The 16,522-nt window shown below is 43.0% G+C and overlaps 1 protein-coding gene across 4 annotated transcripts in view; it reads left to right on the forward strand.

Moving 5' to 3' along the window:
* Nucleotides 1–15,152, forward strand: part of Parp11 (poly(ADP-ribose) polymerase family member 11) — a 45,412-nt gene extending 30,260 nt beyond the window's left edge. For all 4 annotated transcript variants that reach the window (XM_021190370.2, XM_029535533.1, XM_029535532.1 and 1 more), the window contains 2 exons: nt 10,294–10,445; nt 12,356–15,152. In XM_021190370.2, the coding sequence (XP_021046029.1) occupies nt 10,294–10,445; nt 12,356–12,672 (469 nt within the window). In that variant the 3' untranslated portion in view covers nt 12,673–15,152. The remainder of the gene's footprint in view (nt 1–10,293; nt 10,446–12,355) is intronic.
* Nucleotides 15,153–16,522: the final 1,370 nt, after the last annotated feature.

A 16,522-nucleotide genomic window follows, 5' to 3' on the forward strand; every position in this document is an offset into this window, starting at 1 on the left:
GAGAGAGAGAGAGAGAGAGAGAGAGAGAGAGAGAGAGAGAGAGAGAGAGAGAGATGAATTTATACAGACCACAGGTGTGAGAAGCCCTCAGAGGCCAGGGGGCCTCAGAACTACTGGATTTGGAGTTACAAGTGATTATGAGCCATCTGATGGGGTGCTGGGACCTGAACCCAAGTCCTCTGCAGGAGCAGTAAGTGCCTTTAGCCTCTGAGCCATTGCTCCAGCTCCAGATACCTTGGTTCTTAGAGTAGAATCTAGTCATTACAACTCATAAAACTCATAGAAGTGAATGTATTAATCAATTTAACAAAGCAACAATCATGGTATGGATTAATGAAAGCCAAACTTCATATATTATTATAATATATCACATGTGGGGAAAGCCCTTTGGATAATTTAACTGGGCCTCTCTAAAGTGGCTGAGAAAGTTTCTTATGATGGGAGCAGTATTTTCCAGGCAATGTGCAAAAAGAAAGGGTAGTAGGCTCTCGGAAGCTCCTTGCCGAGAGACGGGTGGCAAGCTTGCTTGCTTCCTGAGTCCTTCAGCATATACCAGGTACAGAGATGAAAATGGAGGCTTGCTTGTCAGACTCAGGATAGATTCAAAGCCAGAACTGGTAACGTGACTTCTGAGTGAACTTCAAGCCCAGAAGACCCAGAACATTGAGAATGGACCTAAACAAATAGTTTAATTTTTTTCTTTCTTTTTTTTTTTTGGTTTTTAGAGACAGGATTTCTCTGTGTAGTCCTGGCTGTCCTGGAACTCACTCTGTAGACCAGGCAGGCCTCGAACTCAGAAATCCGCCTGCCTCTGCCTCCCAAGTGCTGGGATTAAAGGTGTGCGCCACCACGCCCGGCATAGTTTATCTTTTAAAAGTTCTTTCCAATTAGCTGGTAAAGGGGTATTTATGTATATTGTTCAAAAACAATGAGACAGTTCCTTTACACAGTCCTAGAAAAAGAAACTTGGTAGGATTTATTGGTGAAAACCACGCTTTCGTGTGGATGAGAGTTGCTTGCCGCTCTGATATGAGCAGTGGTGGAAGGGCAGCGTCTCGCTATCAAAGCCCACATACGGAATTTCGATTCATATCACTCAATGATGCCTTAAGAATGCGTGTTTCTTCTTTTTAAATTTTATTTTATTTTTAATTTATTTTTTACACTCCATATTCCATTTCCCGGCCCCCCATCCACCCTCCGACTGCTCCATATCCCACACCTCCTCCCCACCTCATCCTGTCTCCACGTGGATGCCCCCACCCCCTCCCCACCTGACCTCTAAACTCCTTGGGGCCTCTAGTCTCTTGAGTGTTAGATGCATCATCTCTGAATGAACACAGACCTGGAAGTCCTCTACTGTACGTGTGTTGAGAGCCTCATATCAGCTGGTGTATGCTGTCTGTTTGGTGGTCCAGTGTTTGAGAGATCTTGGGGGTCCAGATTAATTGAGAATTCTGGTCCTCCTACAGGATCGCCCTTCTCCTCAGCTTCTTCCAGCCTTCCATAATTCAACCAGGGGTCAGCTGCTTCTGTCCATTGGTTGAGTGCAAATATCTGTATCTGACTCTTTCAGCTTTGGGTCTTTCAGAGGGCAGTCATGATAGGTTCCTTTTTGTGAGCACTCCATAGCCTCAGTAATAGTGTCAGGCCTTTGGGCCTCCCCTTGAGCTGGATCCCACTTTGGGCCTGTGGATGGACCTTCTTTTCCTCAGCCTCCTCTCCATTTCCATCCCTGTCATTCTTTCAGACAGGAACAATTATAAGTCAGAGATGTGACTGTGGGGTGGCAACCCCATCCCTCATTTGATGTCCTGTCTTTCTATTGGAGTGGGCGCTATAAGTTCCCTCTCCCTGCTGTCAGGCATTTAATCTAAGGTCCCTCCCTTTGAGTCCTGAGAGTCTCTCACCTCCCAGGTCTCTGGTACATTCTGGTGGGTCCCCCCAACCTCCTATTTCCTGAGTTTGGCTATTTACATTCTTTCTTCTGGCCCTCAGGGCTTCAGTCCTTTTCCCTTACCTAATACCAGATGAGGTTTCCCTCTCCCCCACCACTGCCCCCCCCATCTACTTTCCCTCCCAGATCCCCCCCTTCTTCCCCTCCTGTGATTGCTTTCTTCTCTCTCCCAAGTGGGACTGAGACGTCCTCACTTGAGCACTTCAGCTTGTTGAGCTTTTTGAGTTCTGTGGACTGTATCTTGGGTATTCTGTACGGTTTTTGTTTTTTTTTGTTTGTTTGTATGGGTTTTTTTTTTTTTTTTTGGCTAATATCCACTTATTAGTGAGTACATGACATACATGTTCTTTTGGGTCTGAGTTACCTCACTTAGGATGATATTTTCTACTTCCATCCATTTGCCTGCAAAACTCATTTTTAAAAGAATGTCCTCATTCTTAATAGCTGAGTAGTATTCCATTGTGTAAATGAACCACATTTTCTGTATCCATTCTTCTGTCATGGGACATCTAGGTTGTTTCCAGCTTCTGGATATCACAAATAAGGCTGATATGAACATAGTGGAACACGTGCACCTGTGGCATGGTGAGGCATCTTTTGGGTATATTCCCAGGAGTGGTATAGCTGGATCTTTAGGTAGATCTATTTCCAATTTTCTGCGAAACCTCCAGATTGATTTCCAGAGTTGTTGTACCAGTTTGCAATCCCACCAGCAATGGAGGAGTGTTCCTCCTTCTCCACATCCTCTCCAACATGTGCTGTTACCGGAGGTTTTGATCTTAGCCATTCTGATTGGTGTAAGGTGGAATCTCAGAATCGTTTTGACTTGCTCTGATTGCTAAGGACTTTAAACATTTCTTTAGGTGCTTCTCGGCCATTTGAGATTCCTCAGTTGTGAATTCTCAATTTAGTTCTATACCCCATTTTTTGATTGGATTGTTTGTTTTTTTGGTGATTAACTTCTTGAGTTCTTTATGTATTTTGGATATTAGCCCTCAATCGGATGTAGGGTTAGTGAAGTTTTTTTCCCAATCTGTAGACTGCCAATTTATCTTATCGACTATGCCCTTTGCCTTACAGAAGCTTTTCAGTTTCATGAGGTCCCATTTATCAATTATTGATCTTAGAGCATGAGCCACTGGAGTTCTGTTTAGGAAACTCCCCCCTGTGCCAATGAGTTCAAGGCTCTTTCCCATTTCCTTTTCTATTAGATTCAGTGTATCTGGTTTTGTGATGAGGTCCTTGATCCACTTGGACTTGAGCTTTGTACAAGGTGACAAATATGGGTCTATTTTAATTCTTCTACATACAGACAGCCAGTTAGACCAGCACCATTTATTGAAGATGCTTTCTTTTTTCCATTGTATATTTTTGGCATCTTTGTCAAAGAGCAAGTATGTATGGTTTTATTTCTGGGTTTTCAATTCTATTCCATTGATCAACATGTCTGTCTCTGTACCAATACCATGCAGTTTTTATCACTATTGCTCTGTAGTAAAACTTGAGGTTGAGGATGGTGATTTCCCCAGCTGTTCTTTCATAGTTAAGAATTGTTTTTGAAGCTGGACAGTGGTGGCTCATGCCTTTAATCCCAGCACTAGGGAGGCAGAGGAATGAGGATTTCTGAGTTCAAGGTCAGCCTGGTCTACTGAGTAAGTTCCAGGACAACACAGAGAAATCCTGTCTTGAAAAACCAAAAGAAAAAAAAAAAAGAAATTTTTTTCACTATTTTAGTTTTTTGCCTTTCCAGATGAATTTGAGAATTGTTCTTTCCATGTCTTTGAAGAATTGTGTTGGGATTTTGATAGTGATTGCATTGAATCTATAGATTGCCTTTGGTAGGATGGCCATTTTTACTATGTTAATTCTGCCAATTCATGAGCATGGGAGATTTCTCCATTTTCTGAGATCTTCTTCAATTCCTTTCTTGAGAGACTTGAAGTTACAGGTCTTTCACTTGTTTGTTTAGAGTTACCCTAAGATATTTTATACTATTTTTGGCTATTGTGAAAGGAATTGTTTCCCTAATTTCTTTCTCGGCCTGTTTATCCTTTGTATAGAGGAAGGTTACTGATTTATTTGAGTTAATTTTATATCCAGTCATTTTGCCGAAGTTGTTTATCAGCTAGAGAAGTTCTCTGGTAGAATTTTGGGGGTTGCTTATGTATGCTATCATATCTTCTGCAAATAGTGATACCTTCATTTCTTCTTTACCAATTTGTATCCTCTTGATGTCTTTTTGTTGTCTTATTGTTCTAGCTAACACTTTGAGTACTATGATGAATAGATACGGGGAGAGTGGGCATCCTTGTCTTGTCCCCGATTTCAGTGGGATTGCTTCAAGTATGTCTCCATTAAATTTGATATTGGCTATTGGTTTGTAGTAAATTGCTTTTTATTATGTCTAGGTATGGGCCTTGAATTCCTGATCTCTCCAATACTTTTAACATGAAGGGGTGTTGTATTTTGTCAAATGCTTTTTCTGCATCTAAGGAGATGATCATGTGATTTTTTTTCTTTCAGCTTGTTTATATAGTGTATTACATTAATGTAATACATTATTTTCATATATTAAACCAACCTTGCATCCCTGGGATGAAGCCTACTTGGTCATGGTGAATGATGGTTTTGATGTGTTCTTGGATTCAGCTTGCAAGAATTTTATTGAGTATTTTTGCATTGATATTCATAAGTGAGATTGATCTGAAGTTTTCTTTTTTGGTTGGGTCCTTGTGTGGTTTAGGTATCAGAGTAACTGTGGCTTCATAGAACGACTTAGCTAGTGTTCCTTCTGTTTCTATTTTCTGGAATAGTTTGAGGAAAATTGGTATCAGGCCTTCTTTGAAGGTCTGGTAGAATTCTGCACTAAATACATCTGGCCGTGGGCTTTTTTTGGTTGGGAGGTTTTTAATGATTTTTTTCCATTTTCTTGTGTGATATGGGCTTGTTTAGATAGTTTACCTGCTCTTGATTTAAATTTGGTATGTGGTATCTATCTGGAAAACCATCCATTTTATCTAGATTTTCCAGTTTTGTTGAGTATAGACTTTTATAGTAGGATCTGATGATTTTTTTTTTTTAATTTCCTCCATTTCTGTTGTTATGTTTCCCTTTTCATTTCTGACTTTATTAATTTGGATACTGCCTCTCAGCCCTTTAGTTAGTTTGGCTAGGGGTTTATCTATCTTGTTGATTCTTTCAAAGAACCAGCTTTTGGTTTTGCTGATTTTTTTTGTATTGTTTTCTTTGTTTCTGTTTGGTTGATTTCTGCCCCGAGTTTGACTATTTCCTGCCTTCTACTCCTCTTGGGTGAGTTTGCTTCCTTTTGTTTTAGAGCCCTCAGGTGTGCTGTTAAGTTGTTAGTGTAAGATCACTGCAGTTTCTTTACCAGGGCACTTGGTGCTATGAACTTTCCTCTTAGCACTGCTTTCATTATGTCCCATAAGTTTAGGTATGATGTGTCAACATTTTCATTAAATTCCAGGAAGTCTTTAATTTCTTTCTTTATTTCTTCCCTGACCAAATTATCATTGAGTAAAGAGTTGTTCAGTTTCCACATGTATGTGAGCTTTCAGTAGTTTTTGCTGTTATTGAAGACCAGCCTTAGGCCATGGCTATCTGAAAGGATCCATGGTATTATTTCAATTTTCTTGTATCTGTTGAGGGTTGTTTTGTGACCAATTATATGGTGGATTTTGGAGAAGGTACCAAGAGGTGCTGAGAAGGTGTATTCTTTTGTTTCGGGGTAAAATGTTCTGTAGATATCTGTTAAATCCATTTGGTTCATAGCCACTCTGAGTTTCACTGTGTCTCTGTTTAGTTTCTGTTTCAATGACCTATCCATTGGTGAGAGTGGGGTATTGAAATCTCCCACTATTATTGTGTGAGGTTCAATGTGTATTTTGAGTTTTAGTAACGTTTCTTTTATGAATTTGGGTGCTCTTGCATTTGGGGCATAGATGTTCAGAATTGAGACTTTCTCTTGGTGGATTTTCCTCTTGATGAATATGAAGTGTCCTTCTTCATCACGCTTGATAACTTTTGGTTGAAAGTCTATTTTGTTGGATATTAGGAAGGCAACTTCTGCTTGTTTCCTGGGATCATTTGCTTGGAAGATCTTTTTCTATCCTTTATTCTAAGATAGTGCCTGTCTTTGTTGTTGAGATGTGTTTCTTGTATGCAGTAAAATGCTGGATCTTGTTTGCATATCCAGTCTGTTAGCTTATGTGAGTTAAGTTCATTAATATTGAGAGATATTAAAGAGGAATGACTGTTGGTTCCTGATATGTTTGTTTTTGTAGGTGGCTTTATGTCTTATGGCTCTCTGCTTTTGGCTTTGTTGTGAGATGCTTAACATCTTGTCCTTTCTTTGGTGCAGGTATCTTCCTTGTGTTGGAGTTTTCCTTCTAGGATCTTCTGTAGGGATGGGTTGGTAGATAGATATTGTTTGAATTTGGTTTTGTCCTGGAATATTTTGGTTTCTCCATCTATGTTGATAGTTTTACTGGGTATAGTAGCCTGGGCTGGCATTTGTGTTCTCTTAGAGTCTGCATGACTTCTGACCAAGCTCTTAGGCTTTCACAGTCTCTGTTGAGAAGTCTGGGATAATTCTGTTAAATCTACCTTTGTATGTTACTTGGCCTTTTTCCCTTGCAGCTTTTAATATTCTTTCTTTGCTCTGTGCATTTAGTGTTTTGATAATTATGTGACGATAAGATTTTCTTTTCTGGTCCCATTTATTTGGTGTTCTATAGGCTTCTTGTACCTTTATGTCCATCTCTTTCTTTAGGTTAGGAAAGTTTTCTTCTATGATTTTGTTGAAGATATTTTCAGACCCTTTGAGCTGGGAATCTTTGTTCTCCTCTATTCTGATTATTCTTAGATTTGGTTTTTTCATTGTGTCCTGAATTTCCTGGGTGCTTTGGGTTAAGAACTTTTTATGTTTTGAATTTTCTTTGACAACTGTGTTGATCTCTTCTACCCTATTTTCTACACCTGAGATTCTCTCTTCTATCTCATGTATTCTGTTGGAAATATTTACATCTGTAATTTCTGACTTCTTTTCTACATTTTCCATTTCCAGTTTGCCTCCATTTGTGTTTTCTTTATTGTTTCTATTTCCACTTTTAGGTCTTGGATCGCTTTATTCAATTCCTTCACCTTTATTCCTTTATTCAATTTATTCACCTGTTTTCCTGTATTTCTCTCAGTGAGTAATTTATATCCTTCTTCATCGACTCTATTATCTTCATGAGATAGGATTTTAGGACAGATTCCTGATTTTCAGATGTATTGGTATATTCAGGACTTGCTGTGGTGGGAGAATTAGGTTCTAATGATGCCCATGTATTTTGGCTTCTGTTGCTTATGGTCTTGTGCTTGCCTTTCTCCATCTGGTTATCCCTGGTGTTTGTTGATCTGGGTGATTATATGGAGTCTGCCTCCTTTGTCCCTGGGTTGCTTCTGGTCTCCTGATAGACTTTCAGCCCTGGCTATATCAGATTACCTGTGGGGCCTTCCAACTGGAGGGGGGTTCTTCACAGGGGCAGAGAAGCTGCTGATCTGTTGCCCTGGCTGCAGTAGATCTTCTGGAAAGCCTTCAGATTGTTAGGTCTTCAGTGGAACAGTCAAGCTGTTATCCAACTGTGCTGAGTGCAGCTGATCCTCAACTGCTCTGTGCAGAGGTTCCTCAACTGCTCAGCTGCTCTAAGTGCAGTGTGTCCAACTGCTCTGAGTGCAGCTGGTCCTCTAGGATGTATCAGGATATGGAGTCTTCACGGGAGCAGACCAAGTAGGGGTTTGCCCCAGCAGCAAGGATTGGGTGGAAAGAAGGGGAATGGTATTCAGGAGGGCAGGGTTTTGGTGGGTGATGGGTCCCGAGTCTACCAGGCTCCCAGCAGCAGCTCAGGGACTCAGGGCAGGGTAGGGGATCTTACCAACTGCTCTGAGTGCAGTGGGTCCTCTAAGATGTATTGGGATATGATGTATTCACAGGAGCAGACCAACTAGGGGTCTGCCCCAGCAGCAAGGCATTTCATTTCTGACATCATTAGAATGTGTGTCTTTTAGTTGCCTGTTATGATTAGATTTGTCAATTTATAATATGGGCATTTTATTTTGTTACTTAAATTTTACTTTTAAACTAAAATAAGCCTAAAGAATTAGATTTAACTGTCAGTTGTTCAGGTATGATTAACTGGGAGAGGTCTGATTCGAAAAATCTTGAGAATTGTATTTGACCTCACATAGTATGGTAGCCATTTCATGGTACCTTTAGCTCAGTCCACTGGTTCTGGTCACACCAGGGTTGAGGAGAACTGGGCTGCTTGGTCCCTACCAGAGAATGTAAACCAAGAGGTAGCCAGCAAAGTCTAGTTAAGTAAAAATGTTTTGCTGTGGAGAAGGGTCTGGAAGCTTTGCCAAAGTGTGAGGAATAGCTAGGGCAATAGTGTGTATTTCCTGGAGAACAAAGTTGAGGGGATTGTTCACAGTTTTGGGGGTGGGGACTATCTATGTAGTTATTTTATGACAAAAAGAGCTGCTCTGTGTTTAGAAGAATGTCCTAGGCCAGTCAGTACAACAAAGAGGTGAATTCTAGTGCAGCGTTGGGATGTGTGTACTTTGTTGGAGTTCTAGTAATCACAGAGTTCTCCAGCCTCCTATCCTCAGCACTGGAATGGATTGAAGCGGCTGCCTGCCCATTCATGGTTATGTTACTGAAGTGCTCTGTGCCCCAGCCTTCCTATAGAACCCTGCTCTTTAAGATTATAAACATTACTTACTGGTATATTCTGAATATGCTTTTGTGTTTACATGTACTATTATTAGTATTATTGTTGTTGTTGTTGTTATTATTTGTTTTTTTTGTTGATGGTGGTAGGTTGTTTTTTGGTTTTTGTTTTTTTTTCCGAGACAGGGTTTCTCTGTATAGCTCTGGCTGTCCTGGAACTCACTTTGTAGACCAGGCTGGCCTTGTACTCAGAAATCCTCCTGCCTCTGCTTCCCAAGTGCTGGGATTAAAGGCATGCGCCACCACGCCTGGCTATGTATTATGTTTTTAAGGAAAGGCTCTGCACAGCTCAGGTGAGCTAGCAGAGAAGTCAGAGTGCACTATTGTAAATATCTTTTTGATGAAGTATTTCAAAACCCCAGATGTCCATCATCAGATTTGTCATCTCAGCCCTTCACACGTCATCCTGCATCTCTCAGGCAGAGGCAACACGTTTCTTCCATCCCATCCCATTCTTGTTTCCTTTCAAAAGGAGATGCTTTCTTGCCTGTAGAATCTATGTTTTTATTCCCTGGGTGGGCATGTAGATCTGTATAATTAATGAACTGTGTTATTTTGTGCCGCAGACCCCCGAACTCTAACCGGCAGAGACGGGGTGAAAGGACACAAACGCCAAGGAAGGTTCCAAACACTCTCTCTCTCTCTCTCTCTCTCTCTCTCTCTCTCTCTCTCTCAAACAGCTTTCTCTATCCCTCTCCCAGCTCCAACTAAACCCAAATGGATTCTTCAACTGCTTGCTCACAACTGAACTGTTTACAGCCTTTTCCCACAGCATTCTCCTCCCTCCCTCCGGGGCGTATCCTGTTGTTCTCAGTCTTCTGAGTTCCTTCACAACATCATTCTCCCCCCTGCCCGGGGTGCATCCTGTTTTCAGTCCTCTGACCTAATCCCTCCCCCATCTCCTGGATCCAGTCAGAGTTCAGCCAGGGCACTCGGTTATTGTCCAGTAACTCAGCAGGCAGTACAGCACAGGATCGTCCATACAGTACAGAATCGTCCCCACAGGCTCAGCAGGCTCAGGTTCTTGCAGCCAGGGAACACGGGGCTTATCCGCTCCCCACATAGAGTTCAGGCTCAGGCTCTTGACAAACAGGGACCACGGGGCTTGGCACACATGCCAAAGAGTTATTCTACCACCAAGCTACAGACCCACTCTTCTTTAAATACAATTTTTAGCCTTCAATCACAATGCTAGCTATACAGTTTTTGAAACTCATGCAACCTAGAGTAACTTCAAAATCATTTTTTAAAGCGGAGGATAGCTTTGAATTCTTGACCCTCCGGTCTCTGTGTCTTGGACCTTGGGATAGCAGGCATTAAGTACCATACCTAGCTGATGGCTGTCATATTTGGTGAGATGGCTTTTATGTATCCAAGAGCATTTGAAATAGTTTCTCTGCTAGAATTCCTCTGTCCACTCATTTATATGATTTATATTTTTGTTTCTTCCTTTCTGTTGCTCTTCGCCTTTAACATTTTAAATTAATAAATACTGCTCACTGGTATATTTTCTGTGCTTTTGTATCTGGATGTTTTATGATTTTAGGAAAAAGGCTCAGCTCAAGAAAAAGAGAGGTGTTCCTCAGATCAATGAGCAAATGCTATTTCATGGCACCAGCAGTGAATTTGTAGAAGCAATTTGCATTCACAACTTTGACTGGAGAATCAATGGTGTGCACGGGGCTGTCTTTGGAAAAGGTAATACCTGAGTCTTGGTCCAGGTTCAGTCAGAGGGGAGATTTCCCTCTCTGGAGAAAATTGGTTGCTCTATGATTCAGAGTTTCCAGTAATGAAGCTAAAAGTTACCAGACTAAGGGTTCTAGATAAACAACAGCATTTCTGAGCCACAGAAAAGCACTTGCTGCACACATAGTGTGGAAGCGAGATGTGCACATCTGCCATATTCCTGGTCATCCCGGTGGGGTACCATGTGTTAGAGAAGCCTTACAGTGTCTGTAGTGCTGAGTCAGCCCTTCCCATGGATGAAGTTAGAGAAGCCTTACAGTGTCTGTAGTGCTGAGTCAACCCTTCCCATGGATGAAGTTAGAGAAGCCTTACAGTGTCTGTAGTGCTGAGTCAGCCCTTCCCATGGATGATGTTAGGGAAGCCTTACAGTGTCTGTAGTGCTGAGTCAGCCCTTCCCATGGCTGAGCCTACAACTGAGCTACTCTATAGTAAATGCATAGAGTGATAGAAGCACATTAATTACTCTCTAGCCTAGCTGCTAGCAGTTTTGATTTTTTTTTTTTTTCGGTTGGTTTTGCTTGTTAGAACATGATAGGTAAGAGGAATAGGCAAGAATACTAGTGTGCACTAGAGGGGGGAGTGGGTGAAGCTCCCTCTTCTTTCTAGCACAGTGCAAGTCTCAGTTCTCTGCATTTTGACTGTGACTGAAGCAGATAGGGGAAGGATGAGAGGGGCAAGGGGCAGGCATCTGCTCTCCCAGCCTGTCCTTTGTGCCTTATTTTCAGTGAAAGAACTGACTGCCAAATAGGATTAGGATTTGAAACTGAGTTAATTTGAGAGTAAGTACTGAAAAGCTGCTCACTTTAGCTGTAAGAGGTCAGAAAGGTCTGACACCAGTTCCATCAATATTGGGTGGTTATGAGACTTTGCAGTTCATGTCCCAATTTTTTTAGAATGAAGTGTTTGCTTGACCGTGTCAGTCACTCTCAGGGGGATGGCTGTTTTCTTGTGTGTCCGTGACAATGACTGACAGTGTTGTTGATTGCTCGAGTAGGAATCCATGTACCTGCCAGCTCTCTGTTATATAACCAAGCACCCGGGGCAGCAGAGGAGAGCTTACTTAACTTTGACAAACAGTTCAGAAGTTTTAGTCCATGCTTCATTGGCTCTGTGGAGCCTGTTTTGAGGCAAACCATCACTGCAGGGAGTGTGTGGTATAAGGTGAATGAACAGCTGGACCTGGCAGCTGGACCATGAAAAGACTATGTAGAAGAAGGCCTATAATCTGTATTCCCCCTTTAAGAGCATATCCTCTTTTGGCTCCATCTTTTAAAGTCCCCACACCTCCCTTAGCTCCACGATCCCAGAAAAACCAAGTCAAGAAAAACATGTGGGTCCCAGGGAGACAGACGATCCAAACCACAGCAGTGGTTTTATATGGTCTCAGAAGTTCACTCCCCATTCTAGAATTACTTCTGGATTGCCCCATGTCGCAGCCAGCAGCTTTTTGGGTAGAGAAGCGTTGTACAGAACTTAGCTGGATGCTGGGTGAGGGGCTGAGGATGGACACAGCTCAGGTAGAGGGCTGCCAGGTGAAATTCTGACCTGCCAGGTTCTCACCAGGGAGTGGTTTTGTGTCTTATTTACAAGATTTCCTTGCAAGGTCTCTTCTGGAAACCCAAGTGTGGCACCTGGTTTCTCAGGGGCACAGGAGGGCACTGTGAGGCTTGGTGTACCCACAGCTGCCTCCACGGGATGGGGTTGGGGAGATTATGTCCTCTTCTTCAGTTTGCAGAGGAGGAAGTCCCATATCTGTCCCTGTGGTGTGACTCATGTTTGTCAGAATGCTGTTCCCCTGACAGAATGTTGTCTCCCGGAATTTCATGTTTTCCCCAAAGTAACCTTGGCCCTTTCTGTTGAAGGAACCTATTTCGCTAGAGATGCTGCGTACTCCAGTCGTTTCTGCAAAGATGACATCAAGCACGGGAACACATTCCAGATTCATGGGGTCAGCTTGCAGCAGCGACATCTGTTCAGAACCTATAAATCCATGTTTCTTGCTCGAGTGCTAATTGGTGATTACATAAATGGAGACTCGAAATACATGAGACCTCCTTCCAAAGATGGGAGCTATGTGAATTTGTATGACAGCTGTGTGGATGACACCTGGAACCCAAAGATCTTTGTGGTTTTTGATGCCAACCAGATCTACCCTGAGTACCTAATAGACTTCCACTGACCCTGCCTCCCTGGCTCAGTGGTCAGAGCTTTGCTCTCTCATTGCAGAAGGATTTGGTCCTCTGTCTCCTAGCCGCTAATATAAATATTGGATTCTTTTGAAACAGATACAGAAAAGAAAGCGGCCTCGGTATATAAAGAAGTACTGGCTGTCAGGTTGGTTGTATGTTGTTCTGTTTCTGTCTGTTCTGGTTTTGAAAAAAAGACCGATGCTGTTGCCATCTTAACATACAGGAGAGAGAGATACTTCTCAAAACAGAATAGGTTGAGTCTCATTACCATGATCAGGCAGTCTTCAAAGTTCACACGCATGTGACCGGGTCAAATGATTTTAGTTTTTGTACCCTATTAAGAGAACTGGCTCTTTATAAATTGAATTTTGGCATCATTATCTATCAATGAGCATGTGATTTTGTTGCTCTTCCGAAGGGGGAATTAAAAATCCCAAAACAGCCCTTGGTGCTCAGCAAAGTAAGAGACAAGGACATTGTCTGCTGTGCTGGTAGGTAAGCCAGGGAATAGAGACTGGGCAGAGCCTGCTTCCCACTGCTGGAGGAAGGCGGTCTGTACACACCATTCTCACCCACCTCCCACAGTTGAGCTGAGCACTGCCCCTGAGGGTCACTAGCTCACAGCTCCGCCTCCAGGAGGCCTTGGTCCCTGCCCCAACTTATTTAGTTCCTTTGTTTTCCAAGCCCTGCAGTGATCACTTCTCAGAGGCTCTGTCTTCCCACAACCCCCGAGACACACATAGCGGTTCCATGATGATTCCTAAGAGCCACACATGTTAGTAGCTGGCCTCATTCTCTGTTGAATGATTGTGAAGAACATGAAATGCTGGGGAGAAGTGTGATTCTTCTTAGAGTAGTGATTGACAACTTCCAACCCCTGAGCAGCTCTGTACAACTGAGAGTTGTGCTTGTGGCTTTGTGTACCTGTCTGCCTGCCTGCCATTCTGTCCTGAAGAGGAAGTGATCTGTACCACCTAACTGCCCAATGATTTTCTAGCAGAGTTGAGATAGCACTCAGGCATGATGCTAAGTGTTCAAGCATCAGACAGGGAGCTGCCTGTATGATTGTCTCCCCAGCGCTGGTTTTTTCCAGGATTCCTTGTGGGGAAGGTCATATCACCCAGAATCTTTTCCTAATTCTTAATACTGAATCTTGTCTCTGCTATCCCCATCCAGCTTTGGGAGCAAGGACATGAGCACAGATTAACTTCTAGTACCTGTATTGTTCTCTTCAGTCACTCAAATCGGGAAGCATTTAGAAATAATGTATGTGTGAATCAGGATTATGGATAGTGGTTTTTGTAAGGATAGCAATTCATTCAGCTTCGTAAACCATCAGATTTTCCTTATGGCCCAGAATGTGTGTAATCGTGCAGTGGGAATTTCGTGAGCGGCACTCGGGAAAGCACACGTGCTTTGGCACACTGTGGCGGGAATGATTCCCTGGCTCAAATCTGGAGGTCCACCATTGGTTTAAGAGAGGCTAGAAAGGACACATTTCAAAGCCAACAGTGGTCCCTACAGAAGTGCCTGAAGGCAGAGCAGCTAGGCTACCTGGCCCCTCACAAGAATCAGTGTTAGAGGCATTGTGAGTTCAGACCAGTCTCTCTTCTAGTTCTTTTCTCCTAGTTTTGTTTTGTTTGTTTGTTTATCTGTTTGTGTGTGTGTGTGTGTGTGTGTGTGTGTGTGTGTGTGTGTGTTTCAAGACAGGGTTTCTCTGTGTAGCCCTGGCTGTCTTGGAACTCTCTCTGTAGACCAAACTGGCATGCAATGTGTTAAAGTCCCTCTTACATGGCTGTCTGCCCGCCCTCCTCTGCCCCCCAGCTCCATGCACACTCCTCTTAATACTTGAATGGAATGACTGTTGTTGTTGAGGTTGTTTCCTTCTAGACTTGTGTATCTGTGTCAAGGTGACTGAGAACACAGGCAGTCTGCGCAGTCACTCTCCCATGTTGGCTTGCATGAGGAAGGTGGGGGTGTGTCAGAGAGGCCACCATAAGAAAGCATTGCACTGCTGTTGTTGGAACAGACTGCCAACCCCCTTCGTAAGGAAGAAGTGATCTCGGTATGTGTTTTAAAATATAATAACGTAGAAGTCCCTTGTGTTAAAATTTTACTGTTTTGTCTGTTCCATGTATAGAAGAACATCATTCCCTCTGCTCATCACATGGAGTGGGAGGGAGAGCAAAGGGAATCCGTGCAGAGTGGCGAGCTGTACCACAAGCTGGCTGAATAAACTCCATTGAGTACAAACTTGTCTTTTCTCTGCGGGGAGTCTAGCCTTGGGGTAAAAATAAATGTGTTTATGGGAAAACATTTTCTTGAATCTTTTATCTCCCACCAGGAATGTTTGAGATTAGTGGATTATTTCGTTTCAAGACTGGTGGTGGAGGTGGTGATAGAGAATTCTGATATTCAATGTCTGAGTGTATTGTTTCTACAATTGTTGATTAAAGTTTTCTGTATCAGGTCTTGGCTGCCTGTGTGTGCTATATGTGTGCTTCTGGTTTCTGGGTCTTGGTTGCAACCTGAGTTTTCCTCTCAAACTTCTTAGACTCTCAGGTCATTCTCAGTAGACCTTGCTCTGGGGGCACTTCTTGGTCTTAGTTTTGGTCGTTGTGAGCAATGGCTGATCAAGTAACCTGGGGATGAAGATATGTCCTCTGCTCTGTTAAGAATTATGACTAGATCCAGGCCTGGTGGATACATTGTCCTTCCCTTAAGGGTTCCTGGCTCAGAGGATCAGTTGTAGGGGTGTACCAGCCACTCCCACTCACTGGCACTCCCAGCAGTCTAAGGTCAGCTTTGTTAAACAAAGCAAAGGGCAGCATGATAGACCTCGCCTGTGGCTGTGGCCAGACTTCCACGCCCAAGACTGTCTCTGTCAGTCTAAATGTTCAGTGGTAGTAAGCTTCACTGTGATAAAATTAGGTTGAGTTTTGGTTGGTAGTTAAGTGTACCATCTTCATGGGTGCATCTGACTCAGTGGGTCTGAAGGAATCCTCTAAGATCACCTGAGAAGTGATCTTATACTGTCCCTGGTGATATGCCTTTCTTCACATTTCCTTCTCTCCTTGGAGAAAGGGGATCTTGCTTATTCATCTTTATTTCATTTCTTTATTTTTTTTGAGATAATGTCTCTGAGATAGTCCATGCAGGCCTCAAACTTTGTATACAGCCCAGGCTAGTTAGCTAACTCACAGGTCGTCAGATTACAGGATATGCCACCATGCCCAATCTGCTTTTTATTAATATTAAAAATACTTTTGGGAGCCTGGAGAGATGGCTCAGTGGTTAAGAATACCTACGACTCTTCCAGAGGACCTGAGTTTGGGTCCTCACACCAACTCTGGGTGGCTCACAGTCATCTGTAGTTCCAGGTCTAAGAGCAGTTGGTATCCATGGGCATCTGTACTTCTGTATCTATACAGATGTGAACACAGGCATGCATACACACAATAAAAATAAAAACAAATTAAATTTTGGGGGCCTGTGGAGATGGTTTGGTTGATAAAGTGCTCACTGCACAAGCAGGAAGACCTGAATTTAGACTCCTAGAACCTACGTGAAAAGCCAGGCATGGTGGTACATGCCTGTGGTCCCAGGACTGGGCAAGCAGAGACAGGAGGATCCCTGGGATTTGCTGGTTCTGTAAACTGAGGACGTGGCCACTCCATGGTATGGTTAAGGGGAAGGCTTTTCCTGTAGGTCTGAGAGAGAACAGCCAGAGGTATCTTGAAGAGGCCAGAGCAGACAGAGAAAGCAGTGGACGGAACTCGGCCATGAGAGCAGAGCAGACAGAGAAAGCAGTGGACGGAACTCGGCCATGAGAGCAGAGCA

Source organism: Mus pahari, chromosome 2 (genome assembly GCF_900095145.1).
Source record: "Mus pahari chromosome 2, PAHARI_EIJ_v1.1, whole genome shotgun sequence".
Classification (NCBI taxonomy): Eukaryota; Metazoa; Chordata; class Mammalia; order Rodentia; family Muridae; genus Mus; species Mus pahari.